The 21,030-nt window shown below is 40.3% G+C and overlaps 1 protein-coding gene across 1 annotated transcript in view; it reads left to right on the top strand.

Moving 5' to 3' along the window:
* The window catches only part of LOC116570003 (ras and EF-hand domain-containing protein-like), a 77,753-nt gene that overhangs the window by 19,527 nt on the left and 37,196 nt on the right, over positions 1-21,030 (top strand). Inside the window, 1 exon segment of the mRNA XM_032306505.1 lies at positions 15,937-16,083. Within this exon segment, the coding sequence (XP_032162396.1) occupies positions 15,937-16,083 (147 nt within the window).

The raw sequence follows: 21,030 nt of genomic DNA, 5'->3' as shown, positions 1-21,030 counted from the left end.
GGAGTCCAATGCAGGGTTCAATCTCAGGACCTAGAGTTCAGAACCTGAGCCGAAACCAAGAGTCAGATGTTTAACTGACTGTGCCACCCAAGTGCCCCACAATTCTTATTTTTAAAATATAAAACAATGTATATTTTTTAAAAAAATTAAAACATATAGAATTAGATTAAAAAAAATTAAAATGGCCCTTAATTCTACTACCCTGTGAGGAGCACTGTTCACATGTGATCTATTTCTTTCAGTCTTTTTTCTACATATTAAAAAAATAATTTAAATAGAACCATGATCACTAGGATAGTTTTGTAGTTTTTATTTTCATTGACTGCACTGAAAGAATATTCTCAATTCATTAAATATTCCTTGAAAGAATTACTTTTAATGGTTGCATAAAATTTATGGACAAACTCACTAACAGATATTCGGATGATTTCTGGATGTTTGTTATTGTATGTAATATGATGAAAAATCTTAGGATAGAGACTTAGAGGTGGAATTACTGGATCAAGGGCATGAACATAAATATTGCAAAATAGCTTTCTAGAAAGTGGTAACAGTATGTATTTCAGCAGAATGTAAAAATGTCAATCAAACCTCATTTTACTGGCATTGAGCATTATTATAATTTTAAATAAAATTTTTTGCTTCTTAGATAGAATTAGGTTATATTTAACCATTTTTTAAAGATTTTATTTATTTATTTGACAGAGATCACAAGTAGGCAGAGAGGCAGACAGAGAGAGAGGAGCAAGCAGGCTCCATGCTGAGCAGAAAGCCCGATGTGGGGCCTGATCCCAGGATACAGGGATCATGACCTGAGCCGAAGGCAGAGGCCTTAACCCACTGAGCCACCTAGGCACCCCATATTTCACCATTTTTATTTGCTTCTCTTTGATAACAGAGTTAAAAATTTAATAGAATTTTTTTTTAAGATTTTATTTACTTATTCAAGAGAGTGAGAGCATGAGCATAAGGAAGGGCAGAGGGAGAGAAGCAGGCTTCCTGCTGAGTAGGGAGCCTAAAGCAGGGCCCGATCCCAGGACCCCAGGATCATGACTTTAGCTGAAGGCTAAGCCTTCAGACTGACCCACACAGGGGCCCCAATAGAACATTTGTTTATCCCAAGTTTATTATTTGCTTCTATTCTGTGAAATATATGTTCATATTTTAGAGGTTTTATTTCTTTTTAAGAGGTCTCAATATAGGGGTACTAACTTTCCATTACAGCTATTTTTCCAGATTGTCACTTACATTTGAAAACTCCCATGTTCAGATTTATAAAAACTCTTTAGTTATATTAATCTCCTTTCTGTTTTCTTCCATTGTTTTTAGTTTAAAAAAAGTGTCAAAAACATGAAAAAATGTTCATCATCACTAGCCCTCAGGGAGATTCCAATTAAAACCACATTGAGATATCACCTTACACCAGTTAGAATGGCCAAAATTAGCAAGACAGGAAACAACATGTGTTGGAGGGGATGTGGAGAAAGGGGAACCCTCTTCCACTGTTGGTGGGAATGCAAGTTGGTGCAGCCTCTCTGGAGAACAGTGTGGAGATTCCTCAAGAAATTAAACATAGAGCTTCCCTATGACCCTGCCATTGCACTCCTGGGTATTTACACCCAAGATACAGATGTAGTGAAAAGAAGGGCCATCTGTACCCCAATGTTTATAGCAGCAATGGCCACGGTCACCAAACAATGGAAAGAACCAAGATGCCCTTCAATGAACAAATGGATAAGGAAGATGCGGTCCATATACACTATGGAGTATTATGCCTCCATCAGAAAGGATGAATACCCAACTTTTGTAGCATCATGGACGGGACTGGAAGAGATTATGCTGAGTGAAATAAGTCAAGCAGAGAGAGTCAATTGTCATATGGTTTCACTTATTTGTGGAGCATAACAAATAGCATGGAGGACATGGGGAGTTAGGAGAAGGGAGTTGGGGGAAATTGGAAGGGGAATGAATCATGAGAGACTATGGACTCTGAAAAACAATCTGAGGGTTTTGAAGGGGCGGGGGGTGAGAGGCTGGGGTACCAGGTGGTGGGTATTATAGAGGGCACAGATTGCATGGAGCACTGGGTGTGGTGCAAAAATAATGAATACTGTTATGCTGAAAATAAATATTAAAAAAATGAAAAAAAAAGCATCAAAAGCCCTGAACTTAATATTCATCCACTTTTTCTATTTTAAAATGTGTTTTCTCAATTAACTCTTTATTTATATTTATATTGATTTATATATATATATATTTATAAATATTTACATATATATTCATATTGATTTATATTGATTTTATTCTTTGGAAACTAAAAATGTACTAAGAAAATACAATTACCTGTATTCTTAACACCCCAAACTATCTTCTCTTAGTATTTATTTTTTTGCCTTCCTTTTTCTTATCTTTTCAAAGAAAAAGTTGTCTTATTTGCAAACTCATTGTGCAGAAATCATTTTGCTCCTCAAATTTTCAGGAATTGCTGCTAATTTCAGCATTTTGTTGCCAGCACCAATCGTGGGGCTGCAGGTGGGACTGGGAACCAAGTCATACTGAGCCTTCTTGGCTCCAGAATCTATTTATTTCCTTTCAAAGGTGTTTTAAGTGTATTACATTCAATGACCTTTGCTTTTGGGGGGTTTGTTGTTGAAGAGCTGTGGATGTTTTCACTTTTCTCAGGTTTTGGTCATTCATTTCATTGGTTACTAGGAGAAGAGATTCAATGTTAAAGATGCAAGAAGGAAAAATCCATTCTTACTTATTTCAGTCACTAGTGTAAAGTGATAATTTAGAATGACTTCTGTGAGCGGGGCCAGTCTTCTAATACCATTTGCTGGATAGTATTAGATATGTTTCTAAATAGTATCTTGTTGGGTTAGAAGGTTTATTAGATAGTAAGCTTTACTCCTCATAAGAATGCATAGAGGGTCTACCCATTCTATTACATTAATGTGTCTGCCAATTCTTGTGTTAACCTCACATTTCTCTATTATATTTCTATTAAATAAAAAGAGAATGCTTCATTTTATTTTAAAAATTTCATTCTCCATTCTTTCCTGTTCCATTTTTCTCAATTATATTTAGAATGTTTTCTCAATTTCCTCCAAAAATTCTCTCTGAAATTTTCTTATTAAAATTTTTTAAGTGTTATGTTACCTGGGAAGATCAGTGTCTTGTCAAATTTGAAAACGTTTGCATTCTGCATATAACCTTCAGCTCAATTTCTAGCTCCTTAACTCTCCCACTGCATGCCCTTTAATCCATCAATTGAATTTTACATTTTTAAAAAAGATTTTATTATTTATTTCCAGAGGGAAAGAGAGAGAGAGAGCACAAGCAGGAGGTGCAGCAAGCAGAGGGAGAAGCAGGCTCCCCATTGAGCAAGGAGCTAGATGAGGGGCTGGATGCCAGGACCCTGGGATCATGACCTGAGCTGAAGGCACACACTTAACCTACTGAGCCACCCAGGCATCCCTGAATTCTACATTTTAATTATTACGTTTTCATGCTTGAATTTCTTTCCTTCCTTCCTTCCTTTTTCATTTTTCTTTCTCTTCCTCCTTCTCTCTTTTCTTCTTTTCTTTTCTCTCTTCAAATCTGCCTATCCAAGTTTGATAGTTTTTTATTATTTGCACATACTCCTAATATTTTCTGGAATTTCTTTGGAAATATCATCATATACTCTTATTTTATATTCTGTAACTAAAAATTCCAGTATCTTCAGCTTCTGTGCATCTGACTTTGCCACTTGTTGTTTCTGGCAATTCTTGCTCATGATGCTTTGTTTCTCATGTGGCTTCTGAGTTTTTAATGTCAACTCATGTTTCAAGCTCCTTTCAGAACACCAGGAGGACAGGGCAAATGTACATTTCTCCAGTAAGAATTTGCCTTTTTTCCTTCCTGGTTCTAAATCGGAATCACCTTAAAAAAATCTGGACTTGGACGTGGGGTTTTTTCAGATCAAACAAGTGGTACAAATTTAGGGCACCATGCAGTGTGAGGGCCAACTTGTGATTATAAACTGAAGGGCAGATGGGCACTTTCTGTAGTGTCTCCTTTTTTGGGGTGGGCCCAGTTTATTCTTTCACTGAAGGTAGAGACATTTAAGATCCTGGTTCTATGTGCACATTTCTGTTCTGACTCCCTTCTTCTTGCATCTGCTAGGGTGTTAGATCCTGTCCTCTGTGTTGCCATTAAAATACAAGGTTTGAGAAAATACCCCCATTTTCATTCTAAATTAAGATGCCAGACCACACATAGAGGACATGCTAAGAGAGTGTAAGGTTAGTTTTGCAGGATTGGCAGTTACTCTCAGTCTGTAGGAGAAGTAAAGGTTGTAGAGCTGGAGAAGGGAATTTGAGGAGTAAGTTAGCAGTATTCTCCAAAAGGGAAGTGTACCTTGACTTCAAGTCATGGGGGAAGGGATGGAGAGCCACTTTGAGAGTTTGGTCCATGTTCCCTGTGCCTTAGGAGCCATAGGGACTAGTGTCAGTCTTAAAGAAGCCATTTTGGCTTCTAAATATGGTTGCTCTGATAGTCATCATTTGTCCACACTGAGATGGCCACTTTGCATAGAATGATCTATACCAATTGCTCTGAAGCCTTAACAATTCTAACGACCACAAATGAACTGTCATTTTAATTTGAACTGACATTTAATTTTCTTTAAAAATATAATTGCTATGCTGGAAAGAAATTAATTTAAAAAATGAAACAAGGAACGAAAATAAAATAAAGATGAATAGCAATATAAAAAAAAGGTAACATAAATATATCTTGTATAAGTCATATATATCACTATATCATATAAATATATTGTATATACCTGCATATTATACATGAATTTTGTGCTAAATCTCTATCATTCATTTATTAATTATAGTTCTTAATCACAGAAATAAACAGTCACAAAAAACTTGTGAAAAAAATATAATTGCGTGGGTAATGCTTTTATGATAAACTTAGGAGGTCCATGTCAGCACAGATCTGTGGATTGTTATTGACCTGATACCAAAATTAGCAAATGTATTCAGAAATACATTCCTTCCACTTTGGTGTTTGATTCACTGGAATTAGAGCGATTTACCCTCCTGATGAACCCATAAAACCTTTTTACTGTTAGGAAAAAAGCATTCAATCTCATTGAAGGGAGAATATATAACATGGCATTTGAGAAGAAAATAAGATAGGCTAAAGCCTTGCACAATGATAGAAATGACAATTTTTTGATTAGCAAATTGTCAGCATGGGGCACATTCCTTCAATTTTCAACAATTTGAGATCCTAGCATTAATCAGCTTTTGTAGAATGCCGCCCACTGTTCATACAGCAGCTAGGAAGGCAGTAATGAAAAACTGTAAACTAGCATTAGATCAGAGATCATGTTGACTGGAGTGTTTTTATTTTGTGTGAAGATTCTTTCTTATTATTCTTATTATTATAATCATTATTATTATTATTATTATTTAGGAATTGCTCAAAACATGCCATGTCCTTCTCAAATGACTCTGTGAGTGCTTTCTTTTAGGACAATAAGTGGTATTAATAAGTTGGCAGACCTCCCACCACTAGACCTTTGATTTATGTTGTGTGAGCACATTAATATGAAATAAGCATTACAGAAACACAAGGGGTGTTCCTCGCTCATAATTGTCTTTTTATGTAATGCAAAATGAATTAAACTATCGTGTTGCTCCCAGGAAGTCTGAAACACATAAAATAATGACTTTTGTTTTTATAAATTGGTTTAATTTATCCATTTCTTTATTGCCTATGAGTTTTCTACAATGTTCAAGGTGCTGCAGGAGCTGAACAGATGTGTGGGGATGACCCTGCTGTGCAAGAGCTCAGGGTATCCACAGACACGCCATCATTTGGTCCCCATGTTTTTACTTCCTCTCCATTCTTGGTCTATTGACTAAACATTACAATATCTTCACATGTGAATGTGACATTGCTCACCCCTGTCTGTAAGCTATCGCTTTGTGCTTTTTTTCTAGTATTGAGGCTAAGGACCATCAGTTCATCACTTCTGGTGTTCTTGGTCTACCTTGGTACCAAACTAGACATTTTTAGAAAAAATTCTAAGGTTAATTAGTACATATACTGTCACCTAGAAAGAGAACAAAATATGCTGACTGATGCAGGACTAGACATGGCAATTTTATTTTTTTATTGGCTATACCCTGCGTAGTTCCATGGAGAGAATGAGAATGTGAAGAGGAAGTTCAATCATTTGTGGTTCATAGAGCCAACCTGTGGACTCTTCTCAGTACAGTGGTTTAGTAGATGGTGATGGAAAACTCAAACAGGAGGTCTCAAGTTGGGGATGATGACTGTGCTTCTGAGGGTAGAACTTCCTGAAATTATAAGGAGCATTTTATATTTAAGAACCTGTATATTTTCTTGAGGAAATGATCTATAGCTTTCACTGGATTCTCTGAGACAAATGTGAATCCCCCAGAAGTTACAAACTATTGCCCCAGGTCGGTAATTGGCAATTTTTTTTAAGATTATTTATTTATTTGACAGAGAGATCACTAGTAGTCAGAGAGGCAGGCAGAGAGTGGGGGGAAGGAGGCTCCCTGCTGAGCAGAGAGCCCGACGCGGGGCTTGATCCCAGGACTGGGCTCAATCCTAGAACCCTGAGATCATGATATGAGCCAAAGGCAAAGGTTTAACCCCTGAGCCACCAGGTGCCCCACTGGCAAATTTTTTATGAAAAACACTAGATAGCAAATATTTTAGGCTTGGAAGAACATATAGTCTCTATAAACAAACTGGTGTGTCTGTGTTCCAAATCAACTTTTTGTTCTTGTTGTTTTTGAAATAAATATGGTGAGTGTAGGCTCTGGTTCTCTGACCTCTGGCTTAAGCCATGACTTGGTAGTGTGAACTTTCAAAATACTGTGCTGAAGTAAGTTTATTCAAGTTTTCCCTTTTATGAAACTCAGATTTAATGCAATGATTTTTATTTATTTATTTTTGTCTTAGTGAAGTATAATTTACATGGAGTAAAATGAACAAAGCTTTAAGTGTACTACTCAAAGAATCGGTCTACATCCACATAAGCATCAGTCACATTAAGATATATTCCAGCACTCCAGAAAGCTCCCTAATATTTCTCTTTAGCTATCATCTCTCTCCCTGGAAGTAATCATTCTTTATTCTTCTATCACCATAGCTTAGTTTTACATTTTCTTGAACTTCATTTAAATACAATTATAGAGCAGTGTATATTTCTCGTGTGAGTTTGGCTTCTTTCCCTTAACCTAATGTTTTGTGGTTCACCTGTGTTTTTGAACACACAGATTTTTAATATAGATATTCTGGTTCTTTATAGTGTTGTTGCTCAAGATCCCACTTGGTTCACTAGCAAGACTCTGTTGGTCCTTTTGGTTTTTATAGTGCTAGATTAGGGGTCACAAGGAGATCTAGGAGAATTCCTGTCTCTACCCTCCCACCACCTGGAGTCAAATCACAAACACAGAAACTGCAATTCAAGAACTCTTAGTTACAAATAACATCAACAAATTGAAGCACGAACTGAGTACCCTTCCTCATTGAAGAATTTAAGGATTTAAATGTATTCTTAACAAGTGAGGGCTCTTGGGGTGCCTGTGTGGCTCAGTGGGTTACACCTCTGCTTTTGGCTCAGGTCATGATCTCAGGATCCTGGGATCAAGCCCTGCATTGGGCTCTCTGCTCCGTGGAGAGACTGCTTCCCCCTCTCTGTGCCTGCCTCTCTGCCAAGTTGTGATCTCTGTCAAATAAATAAATAAAATCTTAAAAAATAAAACAAAACAAGTGAGGGCTCTTGTTTCCTTTACCTTTAGATCATAACAAGCTAATTTGGTTTACGATACCACTGGCCCATAAAATTGCAAGAAAGTTTCCAATGTCCTTTGGTCCAGTGCTTCTTAGAATTGTATGTGCATAATTTAATCACATGGTTGGTCCTTCTGGCAACTATCCACCTCTTGGGGCAGGGGGCATCTAAAAAATCACCTTCATTAATAAAGAGAGTCCCATTACAGCCTTATGGCTTTGAAAGTTTTCAGGAATTGTGGATGAAGACCATATATGTCTAAGAAATGCATTTGGGGTCATCTGAATGATATATGTTTCATAAATCATGCTATCACACCCTTGGACTGTGAGCTTTGAGGACTGACCTCAGCCATGACCCAATTTTCATTTCTCAGTTTTCCCTGCACTGGCTCTGGTAAGACAACATTTCTGTCCATGAAGTTTCACACCATGCTGCTTTCTCCCTTTTGGCTCTTTCCCCAAAACACAACCCAGAGATACACAGGAGATAAATACCTACTTCTTTCTAACTCATTAAGGCAGAGAAGTCAAGAGCATTAACAGATCATGATGATGGCCAACATTTATCAGTTCCCTGCAGTGTGCCTGGATTGTGTGTGCTTCGGTCCAGGTGAATTACGTTATGTGGAAGCTTCTATCACTTTCCTCACTTTATGTCTGAGGAAACTGAATGAAGCGCAGGAGGCTAAGTGTTTTGCCCTGGTTCGCAAAGCCAGGATGTGAGGAGGAAGCATTTGATCTAGCCAGGCCATTACACTTCCCCCAGGCATTATTCACTCCTGACTGAAGCAGCCCTCAGCGGGCGCAGTGTGCCCTCCCCAAACCTCTACACCACGCCTCTTGCTGTTTCTGACTTCCTCCCTCTATTGGCAAACTCCCAGTAACTAAATGTCAGTGATTTCAAATAGGAAGCAATTTGCAATTTGAAATGTTGCTAGACTTTGAATCATCTCCCAGGGAGTTTCCATTTTAAAATCTTGGCAGAAATGCTACCCATCTAAGTACTTCGGGAAGTAAAATACGTCTCAAGGCCATGGGAATCCCGAAAGAATGTTACCTGTGGGAGATGTATTTGGGCAGGGGGCCTGGGTGCAGCACTGGTGGTTGAACACCTGGGCTGGACCGTCTTCTGAGCAGCAGCAGAGCAGAGCCAAGGAGGTCCCGTGCCACTGGACTGGCTTGTCTCTGTGGGATGGTAGAACCAAGCTGAAGAGACCATTATTTTCTCTAGAAGGGAGAGTCAGGTAATCATTTTGTGACTGAGTTAATGACAAGCAAGAGCTTTTGTGAGAACACAGACTAGAATCACTTCCAGTTAGAGGCGGCTGGCGTCAGGCCAATGTGGGCAGAGAGGCACACACAGCACACCGTGTCTGGAAGGAAAGACGTGAACTTCACAAAGAGAGCTACTGCCGCCCTGTTGTAGGGGCAGAGCTAGATTTAGTTGTTGGCAATTATTTTCCAGTTAGTTGGGGTTGGTCCTGAAAGTATGTAATAAAAGTATGTTTTGAAGTCAGTGACTTTTATCTAACTTGTGTGAGAGTAAAAGGATAAGCCTTTCCACTTAATGACAAATGACCATATCATTGGCTCAGGGCATCTAAAAAGATCAGCTGGTGTCACCTAAGTAGGAATATATCCATTTTTCTCACCCCAAAAGAGAAATAAACTGTCAGGTAAAAAAAAAAGTAAAAAAAAAAAAAAAGATTTATTTTTTAGAGTAGTTTTAGGTTTGTAGAAGAATTAAGAGGAAAGTATAGAGATTTCCCATATAATTCCTGCCCCCATACCTTCACAGCCTCCCCCATCATCAGAAAACCCTTATCAGAATGATATATTTGGGGGTACCTGGGTGGCTCAGTGGGTTAAAGCCTCTGCCTTTGGCTCATGTCATGTTTCCAGGGTCCTGGGATAGAACCCCACATCAGGCTCCCTTCTCAGCGTGGAGCCTGCTTCTTCCTCTCTCTCTACCTGCCTCTCTGCCTACTTGTGATTTATGTCTGTCAAATAAATAAATAAAATCTTTTTTAAAAAAAGAATGATATATTTGTTACAATTGATAAACCTACATTTACACATTATAACCATCCAAATTCCTTATTTTACATTAGGGTTCACTCATGTACATTATATGGGTTTAGGCAAAGGTACAGTGATACATACCCATTATCATATTATCTTACAGAGTATCTTCATTGCCCTAAAAATCCTCTGTGTTTCACCTATTCATCCTATCCCCTCCATTCCAATCCCTGGAAACCACTGATCTCTTACTGTCCCCAAGTTCTGCATTTTCCAGAATGTCATAGAGTTGGAATAATGTAGTATGTAATCTTTTCAGATTGGTTTCTTTTGCATATCAATATGCATTTAAAGTTCCTCTATATCTTCTCATGGCTTGGTAGCTTATTTTTCAAGTGTTGGTTAATATTTCCTCATCTGGATGTACCATAGTTTAACCACTCACCCCACTGAAGAACATCTTGGTTGCTTCCCAGTTTGGGTGGTTATGACCGAAATGGCTGTACTGGTTCATATGCAAGTTTTTGTGCTGACCTAAGTTTTCAACTCCTTTGGATAAACACCAAGAAGCACTGATTGCTGGACTGTGTTGTTAAGAGTGAGTTTGGTCTCTTAAGAAATTGTCACGCTGTGCTCCCAACTGACTACCATTTTGTATTCCTGACAGCAATGAATGAGAGTTCCAGTTGCTCCACAACCTCACCAGCATTTGACATGGTCATGTTCTGGAATTTGGCCATTATAATAGGTATGTGGTGGTATCTCATTGTTTTAATTTTCATTTCCCTGATGCCATATAATGTGGAACATTTTTTCATATGCTTGTCATCTGTATTATCTTCTAGAAGTTTTATAGTTTTACATTTGATGTTTAGGTCTATGATCCATTTTGACTTCATTTTGATGAATGACTTAATGTTTGTGTCTAGATTTGTTCTTTTACAAGAGGAAGCCCAGTTGTTCTAGCACCATTTGTTGAAAAGACTATCTTTGCTCCTGTGTTACCTTTGCTCCTCTGTCAAATATCTGTTGACTGTATTCAGGCAGGTCTCTTTATGGGCTCTCTATTCTGTTCAGGTGATCTATTTATATGATCAGATTCTAATTGTCTATAATTTTACACATTCTCTAGCAAAGAAAAGTCAAAGTTCATGAAAACATCTGAAGTGTTAAATTTCTGGATTCAATGACACTGGGTTTAGATTTAGTTTTATCCCCCACAGACTTGTTGCAAAATCCTGTGCTTATTTCTCTGCTTCAGCCAAAATTTTATGAATATGGGAGTAGTTAAGATGCAGACTTGATCAAGTCATTGCTTCCATGTAACACTCCCAGTGGCCTCCCTCCCTCTCAATAACTGTCACCTCCCATGTCTTTGCTGTGCCTTCTGGCTCCTGCTGACTTCTCACCCCATGTCCACATCTGATGCTGTTGCCGCCTCCCCTACTCCTGGCTGTCCAGTCCCAGCAGCTTCTTCTAGTTACAGGAGTGACTGCCTTATCCCCTCCACCCCACCCCACCGCCCCTGTCCTGCCTCTTCAGTCTGTGGTTATTGGTGCCTGGGATTGGCCACCACCCCCTCACCCCTTTCCCACTGGCTGCCTAATTGACATCTACTCATCCCTCAGGTTATCCCCCAAGTGCTAGTCATGTTCTCCTGTCTGTGCTGCCAGAATATCTTGTACTTAATCTTCATGGTGGGTCTAATGGGGAAAAAACCCCAGTCTGTTTCTTAGCATTTTACTTCCAGGATCTAGCATCCATGCCTTAGGTGGCATGGATATTTTAATTTCCTGCACTCAGATGGTGGGGTCATAATGTCAGTTTTCTTATGTCAGATGCTGGTGTAGGATGATTCAGACATTGGGTACTTTATACTGTTAGTTTTTGTTCATAGAAAACTGTCTTGAGTTTTAGATCTACTTGACTTACGCTTGAATGACTACTTTAGCCCCCTATTTTAATGCTTAATGCAGTGAGACTTGGGATCTAAGAGACAGTTTTCCTAATGATCTTACTGGGTCACCATGTTACTTAGTGGGTTTATCTGTGCTTGACTATTGCCCAGAGGTGTCTGTAGAGCTGAGGTGTCCAGGCATTCTCAGTACACTACTCCGGTGTATACACGTTGATGTAGGTATATCTGTACGAAGTAAGTCAAGTGTCAATCCTGTGAAAATGTGTCACCCTTTTATAATTTGGATACATCCTAAGTGGACCTGTTTTTCTTCTAAGTTCATGTAATAGCCTTTTCAGCCTCAGTAGGAATATTTGTGACTTAAAATGCTTATTCCCCCCGGACCATTGTAAAATTCTAAGTTGTGAATTGTTCATCAGTAATTACCCACCACCAATGTGTTACTGTCTTTCTTTTTTTTTTTTTTTTAACAAATCATCTTGTAATTTATCAATCGAGAAGCATAGGCTCAGGTTTTTTTAATATAATTTTTTATTTAAATGCCATTAATTAACACATAATGTATTATTGTTTCAGAGGTACAGGCCTGTGATTCATCAGTCTTATACAACACCCAGTGCTCATTACATCACATGTCCTCCTTAATGTCCAGCACCCTGTTACCCCAGCCCTCCAGCAACCCTCAGTTTGTTTTCTATGATTAAGAGTCTCTTATGGTTTTTCTCCCTCTCTGGTTTTGTCTTTTATTTTTTCTTCTCTTCCCCTATGACCCTGTTTTGTTTCTTAAATTCCACATATGTGTGAGAACATAGGATAATTGTCTCTGATTGACTTATTCGCTTAACACACCCTCCACTTCCATCCACATTATTTCAAATGGATAGATTTCTCTTTCTTTCTTTCTTTCTTTCTTTCTTTCTTTCTTTCTTTCTTTCTTCCTTCCTTCCTTCCTTCCTTCCTTCCTTCCTTCCTTCCTTCCTTTAGTTCTTTCTTTCTTTCTTTTTGATGGCTGTGTAATATTATAGGCCCAGGTTTTAAACATCCAAAGCTAATTGGTGATTCAGGGTGTTTTCTCTGATCTGCATTTCTCCAATGTCTTTCTCTGCCTTTCGTTCTCTCTTTTCCTTCAGACATAAATTAGATTATTTTTAGTATTAGAGACTCTCTTGGCACAGAAGGGTAGAGAATATGTGTTGTCTTGATAGACTAAAGCCTATGGCTTGACCCTTAATTTTTACCGAGTGTTTGTCAAATGCACCTGTAAGCCTCTCTGGGTGGTATTTGTGACCAAATGTAACTGCGTGAGATGAGGCCCCAGACTCAATGAGTCAAAAGCGTTTGGGTCCTTGTCACCACAAGGCATGATTCTCAGTCCTCACATGTGCCATCTGGAGTCAGGCCAGAAGGAAACAGAGCTGTCTGCGGCATTGTGCATTCTCTGCTTGCTTAACCTTTGACATGGGGAGCAAGGACACCGGGGGAGGCTGGTGCCTGCAGCACTCTTAGGAGCAGGTCTGTTGAGTGGAAGGACCCGCATGTGTTTAGCTGCCTGGGCAAGGCATAGCATTTAAAGCTCACAGAGAGGGACCAGGTATCATCTCTTGCTGCAGTAAGGGTTGTTTTTTTTTTAAATTTTGGGGTTTTTTTTCTCCATCAGATGTCAGAATAGCCAAGTGTGTTCTGTTGGCTGTCTCTTGGCATAATCCACATGGTTCTCTAGTTTCACGGAAACAGACCAAATGAAATACACAGATATATGGGGGCTGGGGAGGGTGGGAGGGGGCCTTATGGTCTATAATAGTGCTTTCCAACCAAATAGCTGTAGGTAAACCAAATTTTATAAGATTACCTCATTTTAATCCTCATCATGCCGTCATCCTTTAAAGGATACCCTTTGTAACGTGGACTGTCCTTGCAGCAATAATGCATAGCCTCCTCCAAAGCAATTTTTAAAAAATCTTGTTATGTTAAGTTTTCTTTAGTGGAGATCTGCCCTTGGGGCCCCTTAAGACTGGTTCAGCATTTCGTTTCGGCACAAAGAGCTAGTTCTTCTGTGGGAAGCTGGACTCTGGAGCCAGATGGGCTGAGTTGGAATCCTGACTCTGCTACCAGGATAGTACTTAACTGTCTCTGCCTCAGTTTCCTCTTTGGTAAACAAAATGCTGCTGATAACTTCTTTGTAGGGTTGCCGTGAGAATTAAGCGACTAGTGCATGTGACTTCTGGATCACTGCCTGGACTACATATGTAAGGTGCCTAATGAGTGTCCACCTCAGTATAGGATGCTTCTGAGTAGTCTTTTGTTCCCTGAGAGAGAGCTGGTGGTGGTGCTAAAGATTTATCCTGGTCATAGAAGCTTTTACGTAGTTAAGAAGCTATCAAGGAAAAAGATGAGAAAGTAATTTAATCTGGAAGAGGATAATTAAAAACCCCCAAAACAAAATAGGAAACTATTATGCCAACCTTATAAGTTCAAACTGACTGTAACAAAGAAGTTCCAAGTCCTAGTAGCTTTAAAAATACAAACATTTCTTTCTTGTATGTCATTCAGATTGAGGCGACCAGACAACCCTGCAGAGCAGTTAAGCTCAGTGTGGTGATTCAGGAAGCCAAGCACATTCTCTCCCATGGCTTTGCCATATTGGAATTCTTCACTTCAGCTGTGGAGATGAGGAAGAGAGATGCAGGAAGGTAGAGAAGGAGCGGGAAGGGGGATGGAGGGAGAGATGCTGAGAGAGAGAGAAAGAGGGAGAATATGAATGAAGAGAAGCTCAGAATCTAATGAAGGATTTTAGGGAACAAGTGTGGAAGTGGCCAACTCACCATTTCTGTTTCTGTTCCATTTACCAGAACTAGTCACATGACCCTCGTCTACCTGCCTAGGGTTCTGGGAATTATGCCCTGTAATAGGAAGCAGGATAGATGAGTATTCATGTAGTCTATAGCACGATGATTAACCATATCACATATTTTCTGCTAATGGCAGACATTTTTCATAATACCATTTCTGAACCTATAATGTCAAGACCAGCAAAAGTTTTATAAATTATTGTGTTTCTTTCTTATTTTTGAAACTTGCAGAAAGTCCTGAAATCTGGTGACCTGTAGTTGTGAACATTTTGTTGTGCTGTTAGTCGAGAAGCACGGACTCTAGGTGACAGTTTCTTAATAGTCATCTCTGAAAGGCAGGTTCCTATTAAGGAGAACGTTTTTATGTTTTGTATCTTGCTGGTAAACAGTAACTGACAAAAGGCAAGAAGTTAATGATCCTGTTATGCATAGAAATTGCATCGGACAGTCCAAGAGTATTTTTGTTTTGTTTTGTTTACTGCTCCAGTAAATCTAGCTCACTATTGCAACTAGTGTTTGTATTCGGCTCAGATGGGAAGGATGATGGCCGCTTCCTGCATCTTATATCAAATGAAGTGACTTAATCCTGCAGCTTTATTAATAATATTTCACTTGAGCAGCTCTTTTCAATCATAATTGGCCTCTGCACAGATGGAGAAGTTTATTTATAAGCGTAAACCTGGGGGAGTTTATAGCTCATGGACACACCTTGAGGCCATGCTTAACTAAGCCTCTAGGTTAATATGTAACTCACATTATTCAGGGTTTTGTAGTTCTGTAAATTGATTTTGGATCCCATTTCTTCTGCCACGGCTCAGATGCTTTAACACAAGTGGGAAGCAAAATAACGTTCTGGCGAATCATGTGGTCTTTAGCTTCAGATGGGGGGTGGAAACTCAGCTCTGCCACTAAGTCACTCTGGGACCTTGGACCTTTTGTTGTTTGTTGTGATTGCCTAGGAATTTCTAGTAACAAATACCAGACTGGTGGCTTCAACAGCTGAAATTTATTTTCATACGGTTCTGGAGGCTAGAAGTCTCAGATCAAGGTGCCTGTGGGGTTTGTTCTTGATGAGGCCTGTCTCCTTGGCTTTTTGATGGCCACCTTCCTGTGTCTTCACAGGAAACAACAACAGTGCCGCAGCATCACTGCCTGCCTGCTCTTCTTTCCTTTATGGTCCTTCTGTGATTGTTGCTTTTTTTGGTTCTTATGTGTCTCATTCCTGAAAGTATTCTGAAAATTTTCCTTTTTATTTTTTATTTTGTTTAATTTAGCTTTTAATTTTAATTTAATTTTTTTTTTTTTTTTTGGCAGAAAAGAGCAAGTTAGTACCTCGTATCTAAACATCAACCTTGTGGAGCCAAGACTAACTCAGTCATACAAGCATGTTATAAGGAACTTTATCCGTGAGATCAAACTGCAGAGCACAGAAATGGAAAACCTGGCCATTGCAGTGAAGAGGTATTAAAGCCCTTCCTGTCTTTCTTCCTCTTTTTCTTCTTTTTTTGTTAAAGATTTCTTTACTTGTTTGACAGAGAGAGACAGCGAGAGAGGGAACACAAGGAGAAGTGGGAGAAGGAGAAGCAGGTTTCTCGCTGAGCAGGGAGCCTGACATGGGGCTCGACCCCAGGACCTTGGGATCCTGACCTGAGCTGAAGGCAGACGTTTAACCAACTGAGCCACCCAGGCACCCCTCTTCTTCTTCTTCTTCTTCTTTTTTTTTAATAGAGAGAGAGATAGAATGTGAGTGGGGGTGTGGCAGAGTGGTAGAGGAAGAGAGAATCCTAAGTGGGCTCATATGTGGACGTAGAGTCCAACACAGGGCTCGAGTTGATGACCCTGAGATCATGAGCTGCACCAAAATGCAAAGTTAGATGCTTAACCGACTGCACCACCCAGGTGCCCCAAAGCCCTTCTTTCCTGAATGGTATGGGGAGGTCCTTTAACTGGCTCTGTGTCCAGGAGGCACGTGGACTGAACTGCACAATTCCATTATGATGTGCATGGACTTCCCGAACATCAGGCATCTGGAGCTTCCTAAGCTGGGCCCAGCACGAAGGCTGAGCGGAGCAGGACGCTGTAAGGACCACTAGCAGTCCATCAGTAGGTCGCCGTGATCTTATCCTATAAACTTTTCAAGACCAATGATTCCATACAGAACAGTTCTGACAGGTTTCTTACTGTATATCCATCCTCTTGAAGCCTACTGGAAAGTCTCATCTGGAGAGGCAGACAGGACAGCCATTGAAGCCTGGCCTGGTCATGGGCCAGTGTGTGACTTTGGGCAGGTTCCTGCATCTACAGAATGAGACTGTAAACGTTCACATTCTCAGGGTGTGGAGGCCCAGGAGATGATGTCCCTGGTGGAGCCCCCCGCCCCAGGCTGACCACATGGTGGGTGCTCAGTGGTGGGGTTCTTCCTGTCTCTGGCCCTCCTCACCTCCTCTCTGGAAGACAGAAAGCGGTAAGCCCATACTGTCCTATGGCTTGTATAAGCCGTAGCTGGTTTTCATAGAATATCTTACTGGTCTGACCAGTAGCTCAGGGCAGAGGAAGGGATTCCGTGTGTTACAGTCCAAACGTCAGCCTCTTTGTTCCCCAGAAGGACCACAGTCCTCTGGCTTTAGTGGGAAAGAGTGCATTTTGTTTGTTGTAATTCCCTGCTGTTCTGTTCGGTAGTGGCGTCTCATGGTGGCCATCTCACCAGTGTCTCTGAGTGTGAGGCGTGTCCCTGCTGGCCTCTGCCCAGAACTTGTAAAGGCCCCTTTGATAGGATGCACCTCATCTGCAAGGGGGCAGGAGAGGGTATGCCTCGGTCTCTTTATTTTTTCCTTCCACATGATGATCAAGCTATCTAGTTAACCTTTTGTAGTTTAAGTGAAGGGAGTTAAAATATAGGAGTGTTTTCAAACATTGATGCTACATACGACTTTTTATAGTTCTGGAGTCATTTGAGAGTAGAGGTATCATGAACATTTCAGTTCCTCACTCTGAAATTTTCTCTCAAATTTCTCTTCTAGGGGTTTTCAGTAGGAGAGTAGGGCGGTCCTATGAACTCCAAATTCTGTAACCTAGGGATGATTCACAGACCCTCTTATTGAGTTTTTAGAGTGTCCAGGAATATCTGTTAAAACAGACAAACTTCCATGAACACGCAGGTGCACACACACTCACACGAATTTATATGTGACCTTTAAGGATAGTACCATATAAACCTACAAGAGAAAAAAGAATGTCATTCTTCATGTTGTCCTCACCAGCCAGGCTGCTGTCCCTCTGCAGAGGGAATGTCTTCCCTGTGCTGAGCTGTGTTCCTGCTTGTCTCCTCCCTGCTGCTCAGCTGTTGGAGTGGGAGCCAAAGTCAGGCTCTGTCCCAACTACCAGAGACCTCACTGAAGTGCTTCGGTGATGACTGTGAAGTTCTCCTGTGTTCTTAGCTGAGGACCCTCACCCTCACCTGGGTTGTGGATGGGGGCGGATCTCTATCTTTTCACTCTGCACTTGGACCTGAAGAATGGGCAGTGTCCGGAGGGGAGCCCTGGACCTGGATAGAGTGGACAGTCTTCATCACACCAGACATTTCACTATGAGCTAGGAATTGCTGGGGCAAACATGGTGTCATGATAGACTTATACCTGACTTATTAAAAAAAAAAATGTTGCTCAGAAGTGAGGAAGGCAGAAAGAACACATTCAGGAGTACCTCGATATCGAGAAGGAGCGGTTGGAAAAACGGTAATGGGGGAAAAGGGATGTGGGACTTGGCTGTTTTATAGTCCCAGAGTTGAGCAAACCAAACATACTTTCTGTGGAGATATGTAGTTCTTAGATGTCATATAGCAGGTATTTATAAACAAACCAGAAATAGCTAACTTTCGAAATGAGGTTAACATCTCTTTAGGCGGGCTGTCAGGTAAGAATGAAGAAAACACAAGGGGAAAATAGCAATAAGTCACTCAGAATTTTATTATGGGGTCTTCTCCCCATCCCTCAGGACTCACTTGGCACTTTACATAGATATTAAAGTAATGTACACACAGACCGTGTTAACAAGGGAGCCAGCAAGTGGAAAGCAGGAAAAATGGTGTCCCAGATCCATCAAACTGGAAGACAAGAGATCTTCTGTTATGTTCTTTTCTTTTTTTAATTTTTTTAAAGATTTTATTTATTTATTTGACAGAGATCACAAGTAGGCAGAGAGGCAGGCAGAGAGAGAGGAAGGGAAACAGGCTCCCCGCCAAGCAGAGAGCACCATGCGGGGCTCTATCCCAGGACCCTGGGATGTGACCTGAGCTGAAGGCAGAGGCTTTAATAAACTGAGACACCCAGGCACCCCATGTTAGGTTCTGTTGTCTACTTTTTATCAATGTCATGTCATTGACCCTCTAAATCCTATGGCGGCTCTTGTCAAGTAGTTGAATAGACAAGATTTATGAATGAGAAACTTTAGGAAGCTGATTAGAAATAATTGTTGAGGGACACCTGGATGGCTCAGCAGGTTAAAACCTCTGCCTTCGGCTCAGGTCATGATCCCAGGATCCTGGGATCGAGCCCCACATTGGGCTCTTGGTTCAGCGGGGAGCCTGCATCCTTCTCTCTCTCTACCTGACTCTCTACCTCCTTGTGATCTCTCTCTGTCAAATAAATAAATAAAATCCTAAAAAAAAAAGGGTTGTTGAGATTCCTCTTATCCCCTTCTCTTTTTTGTTTTTTAATTTTTTTAATTTTTTATAAACATATATTTTTATTCCCAGGGGTACAGGTCTGTGAATAGCCAGGTTTACACACTTCACAGCACTCACCAAAGCACATACCCTCCCCAATGTCCATAACTCCACCCCCCTTCTCCCAACCCCACTCCCCCCAGCAACACTCAGTTTGTTTTGTGAGATTAAGAGTCACTTATGGTTTGTCTCACTCCCAATCCCATCCTGTTTCATTGACTCTTCTCCTACCCACTTAAGCCCCCATGTTGCATCACCACTTCCTCATATCAGGGAGATCATATGATAGTTGTCTTTCTCTGCTTGACTTATTTCACTAAGCATGATACGCTCTAGTTCCAACTATGTTGTCGCAAATGGCAAGATTTCATTTCTTTTGATGGCTGCATAGTATTCCATTGTGTATATATACCACATCTTCTTGATCCATTCATCTGTTGATGGACATCTAGGTTCTTTCCATAGTTTGCCTATTGTGGACATTGCTGCTATAAACATTCGGGTGCATGTGCCCCTTCGGATTACTACATTTGTATCTTTAAGGTAAATACCCAGTAGTGCAATTGCTGGGTCCTAGGGCAGTTCTATTTTCAACATTTTGAGGAACCTCCATGCTGTTTTCCAGAGTGGCTGCACCAGCTTGCATTCCCACCAACAGTGTAGGAGGGTTCCCCTTTCTCCACATCCTCGCCAGCATCTGTCATTTCCTGACTTGTTGATTTTAGCCATTCTGACTGGTGTGAGGTGATATCTCATTGTGGTTTTGATTTGTATTTCCCTGATGCCGAGTGATATGGAGCACTTTTTCATGTGTCTGTTGGCCATCTGGATGTCTTCTTTGCAGAAATGTCTGTTCATGGCCTCTGCCCATTTCTTGATTGGATTATTTGTTCTTTGGGTGTTGAGTTTGCTAAGTTCTTTATTGATTTTGGACACTAGTCCTTTATCTGATATGTCGTTTGCATTCTGTCAGTTGTCTTTTGGTTTTGTTAACTGTTTCCTTTGCTGTGCAAAAGCTTATGATCTTGATGAAATCCCAGTAGTTCATTTTTGCCCTTGCTTCCCTTGCCTTTGGTGATGCTCCTAGGAAGATGTTGCTGCGGTTGAGGTCGAAGAGGTTGCTGCCTGTGTTCTCCTCAAGAATTTGGATGGATTCCTTTCTCACATTGAGGTCCTTCATCCATTTTGAGTCTATTTTTGTGTGTGGTGTAAGGAAATTGTCCAATTTCATTTTTCTGCATGTGCCTGTCCATTTCCCTAACACCATTTATTGAAGAGGCTTTCTTTTTTCCATTGGACCTTCTTTCCTGCTTTGTCAAAGATTAGTTGACCATAGAGTTGAGGGTCAATTTCTGGGCTCTCTATTCTGTTCCATTGATCTATGTGTCTGTTTTTGTGCCAATACCATGCTGTCTTGATGATGACAGCTTTGTAATAGAGCTTGAAGTCCGGAATTGTGATGCCACCAACTTTGGCTTTCTTTTTCAATATCCCTTTGACTATTCGAGGTCTTTTCTGATTCCATATAAATTTTAGGATTATTTGTTCCATTTCTTTAAAAAAGATGGATGGTACTTTGATAGGAATTGCATTAAATGTGTAGATTGCTTTAGGTAGCATAGACATTTTCACAATATTTATTCTTCCAATCCAGGATTATGGAACATTTTTCCATTTCTTTGTGT

The sequence above is a fragment of the Mustela erminea genome, chromosome 12 (assembly GCF_009829155.1).
Source record: "Mustela erminea isolate mMusErm1 chromosome 12, mMusErm1.Pri, whole genome shotgun sequence".
In the NCBI taxonomy this organism is placed as follows: domain Eukaryota; kingdom Metazoa; phylum Chordata; class Mammalia; order Carnivora; family Mustelidae; genus Mustela; species Mustela erminea.
Note: the sequence above shows the minus strand (reverse complement) of the source record. Positions and strands in the feature narration are given on the sequence as shown.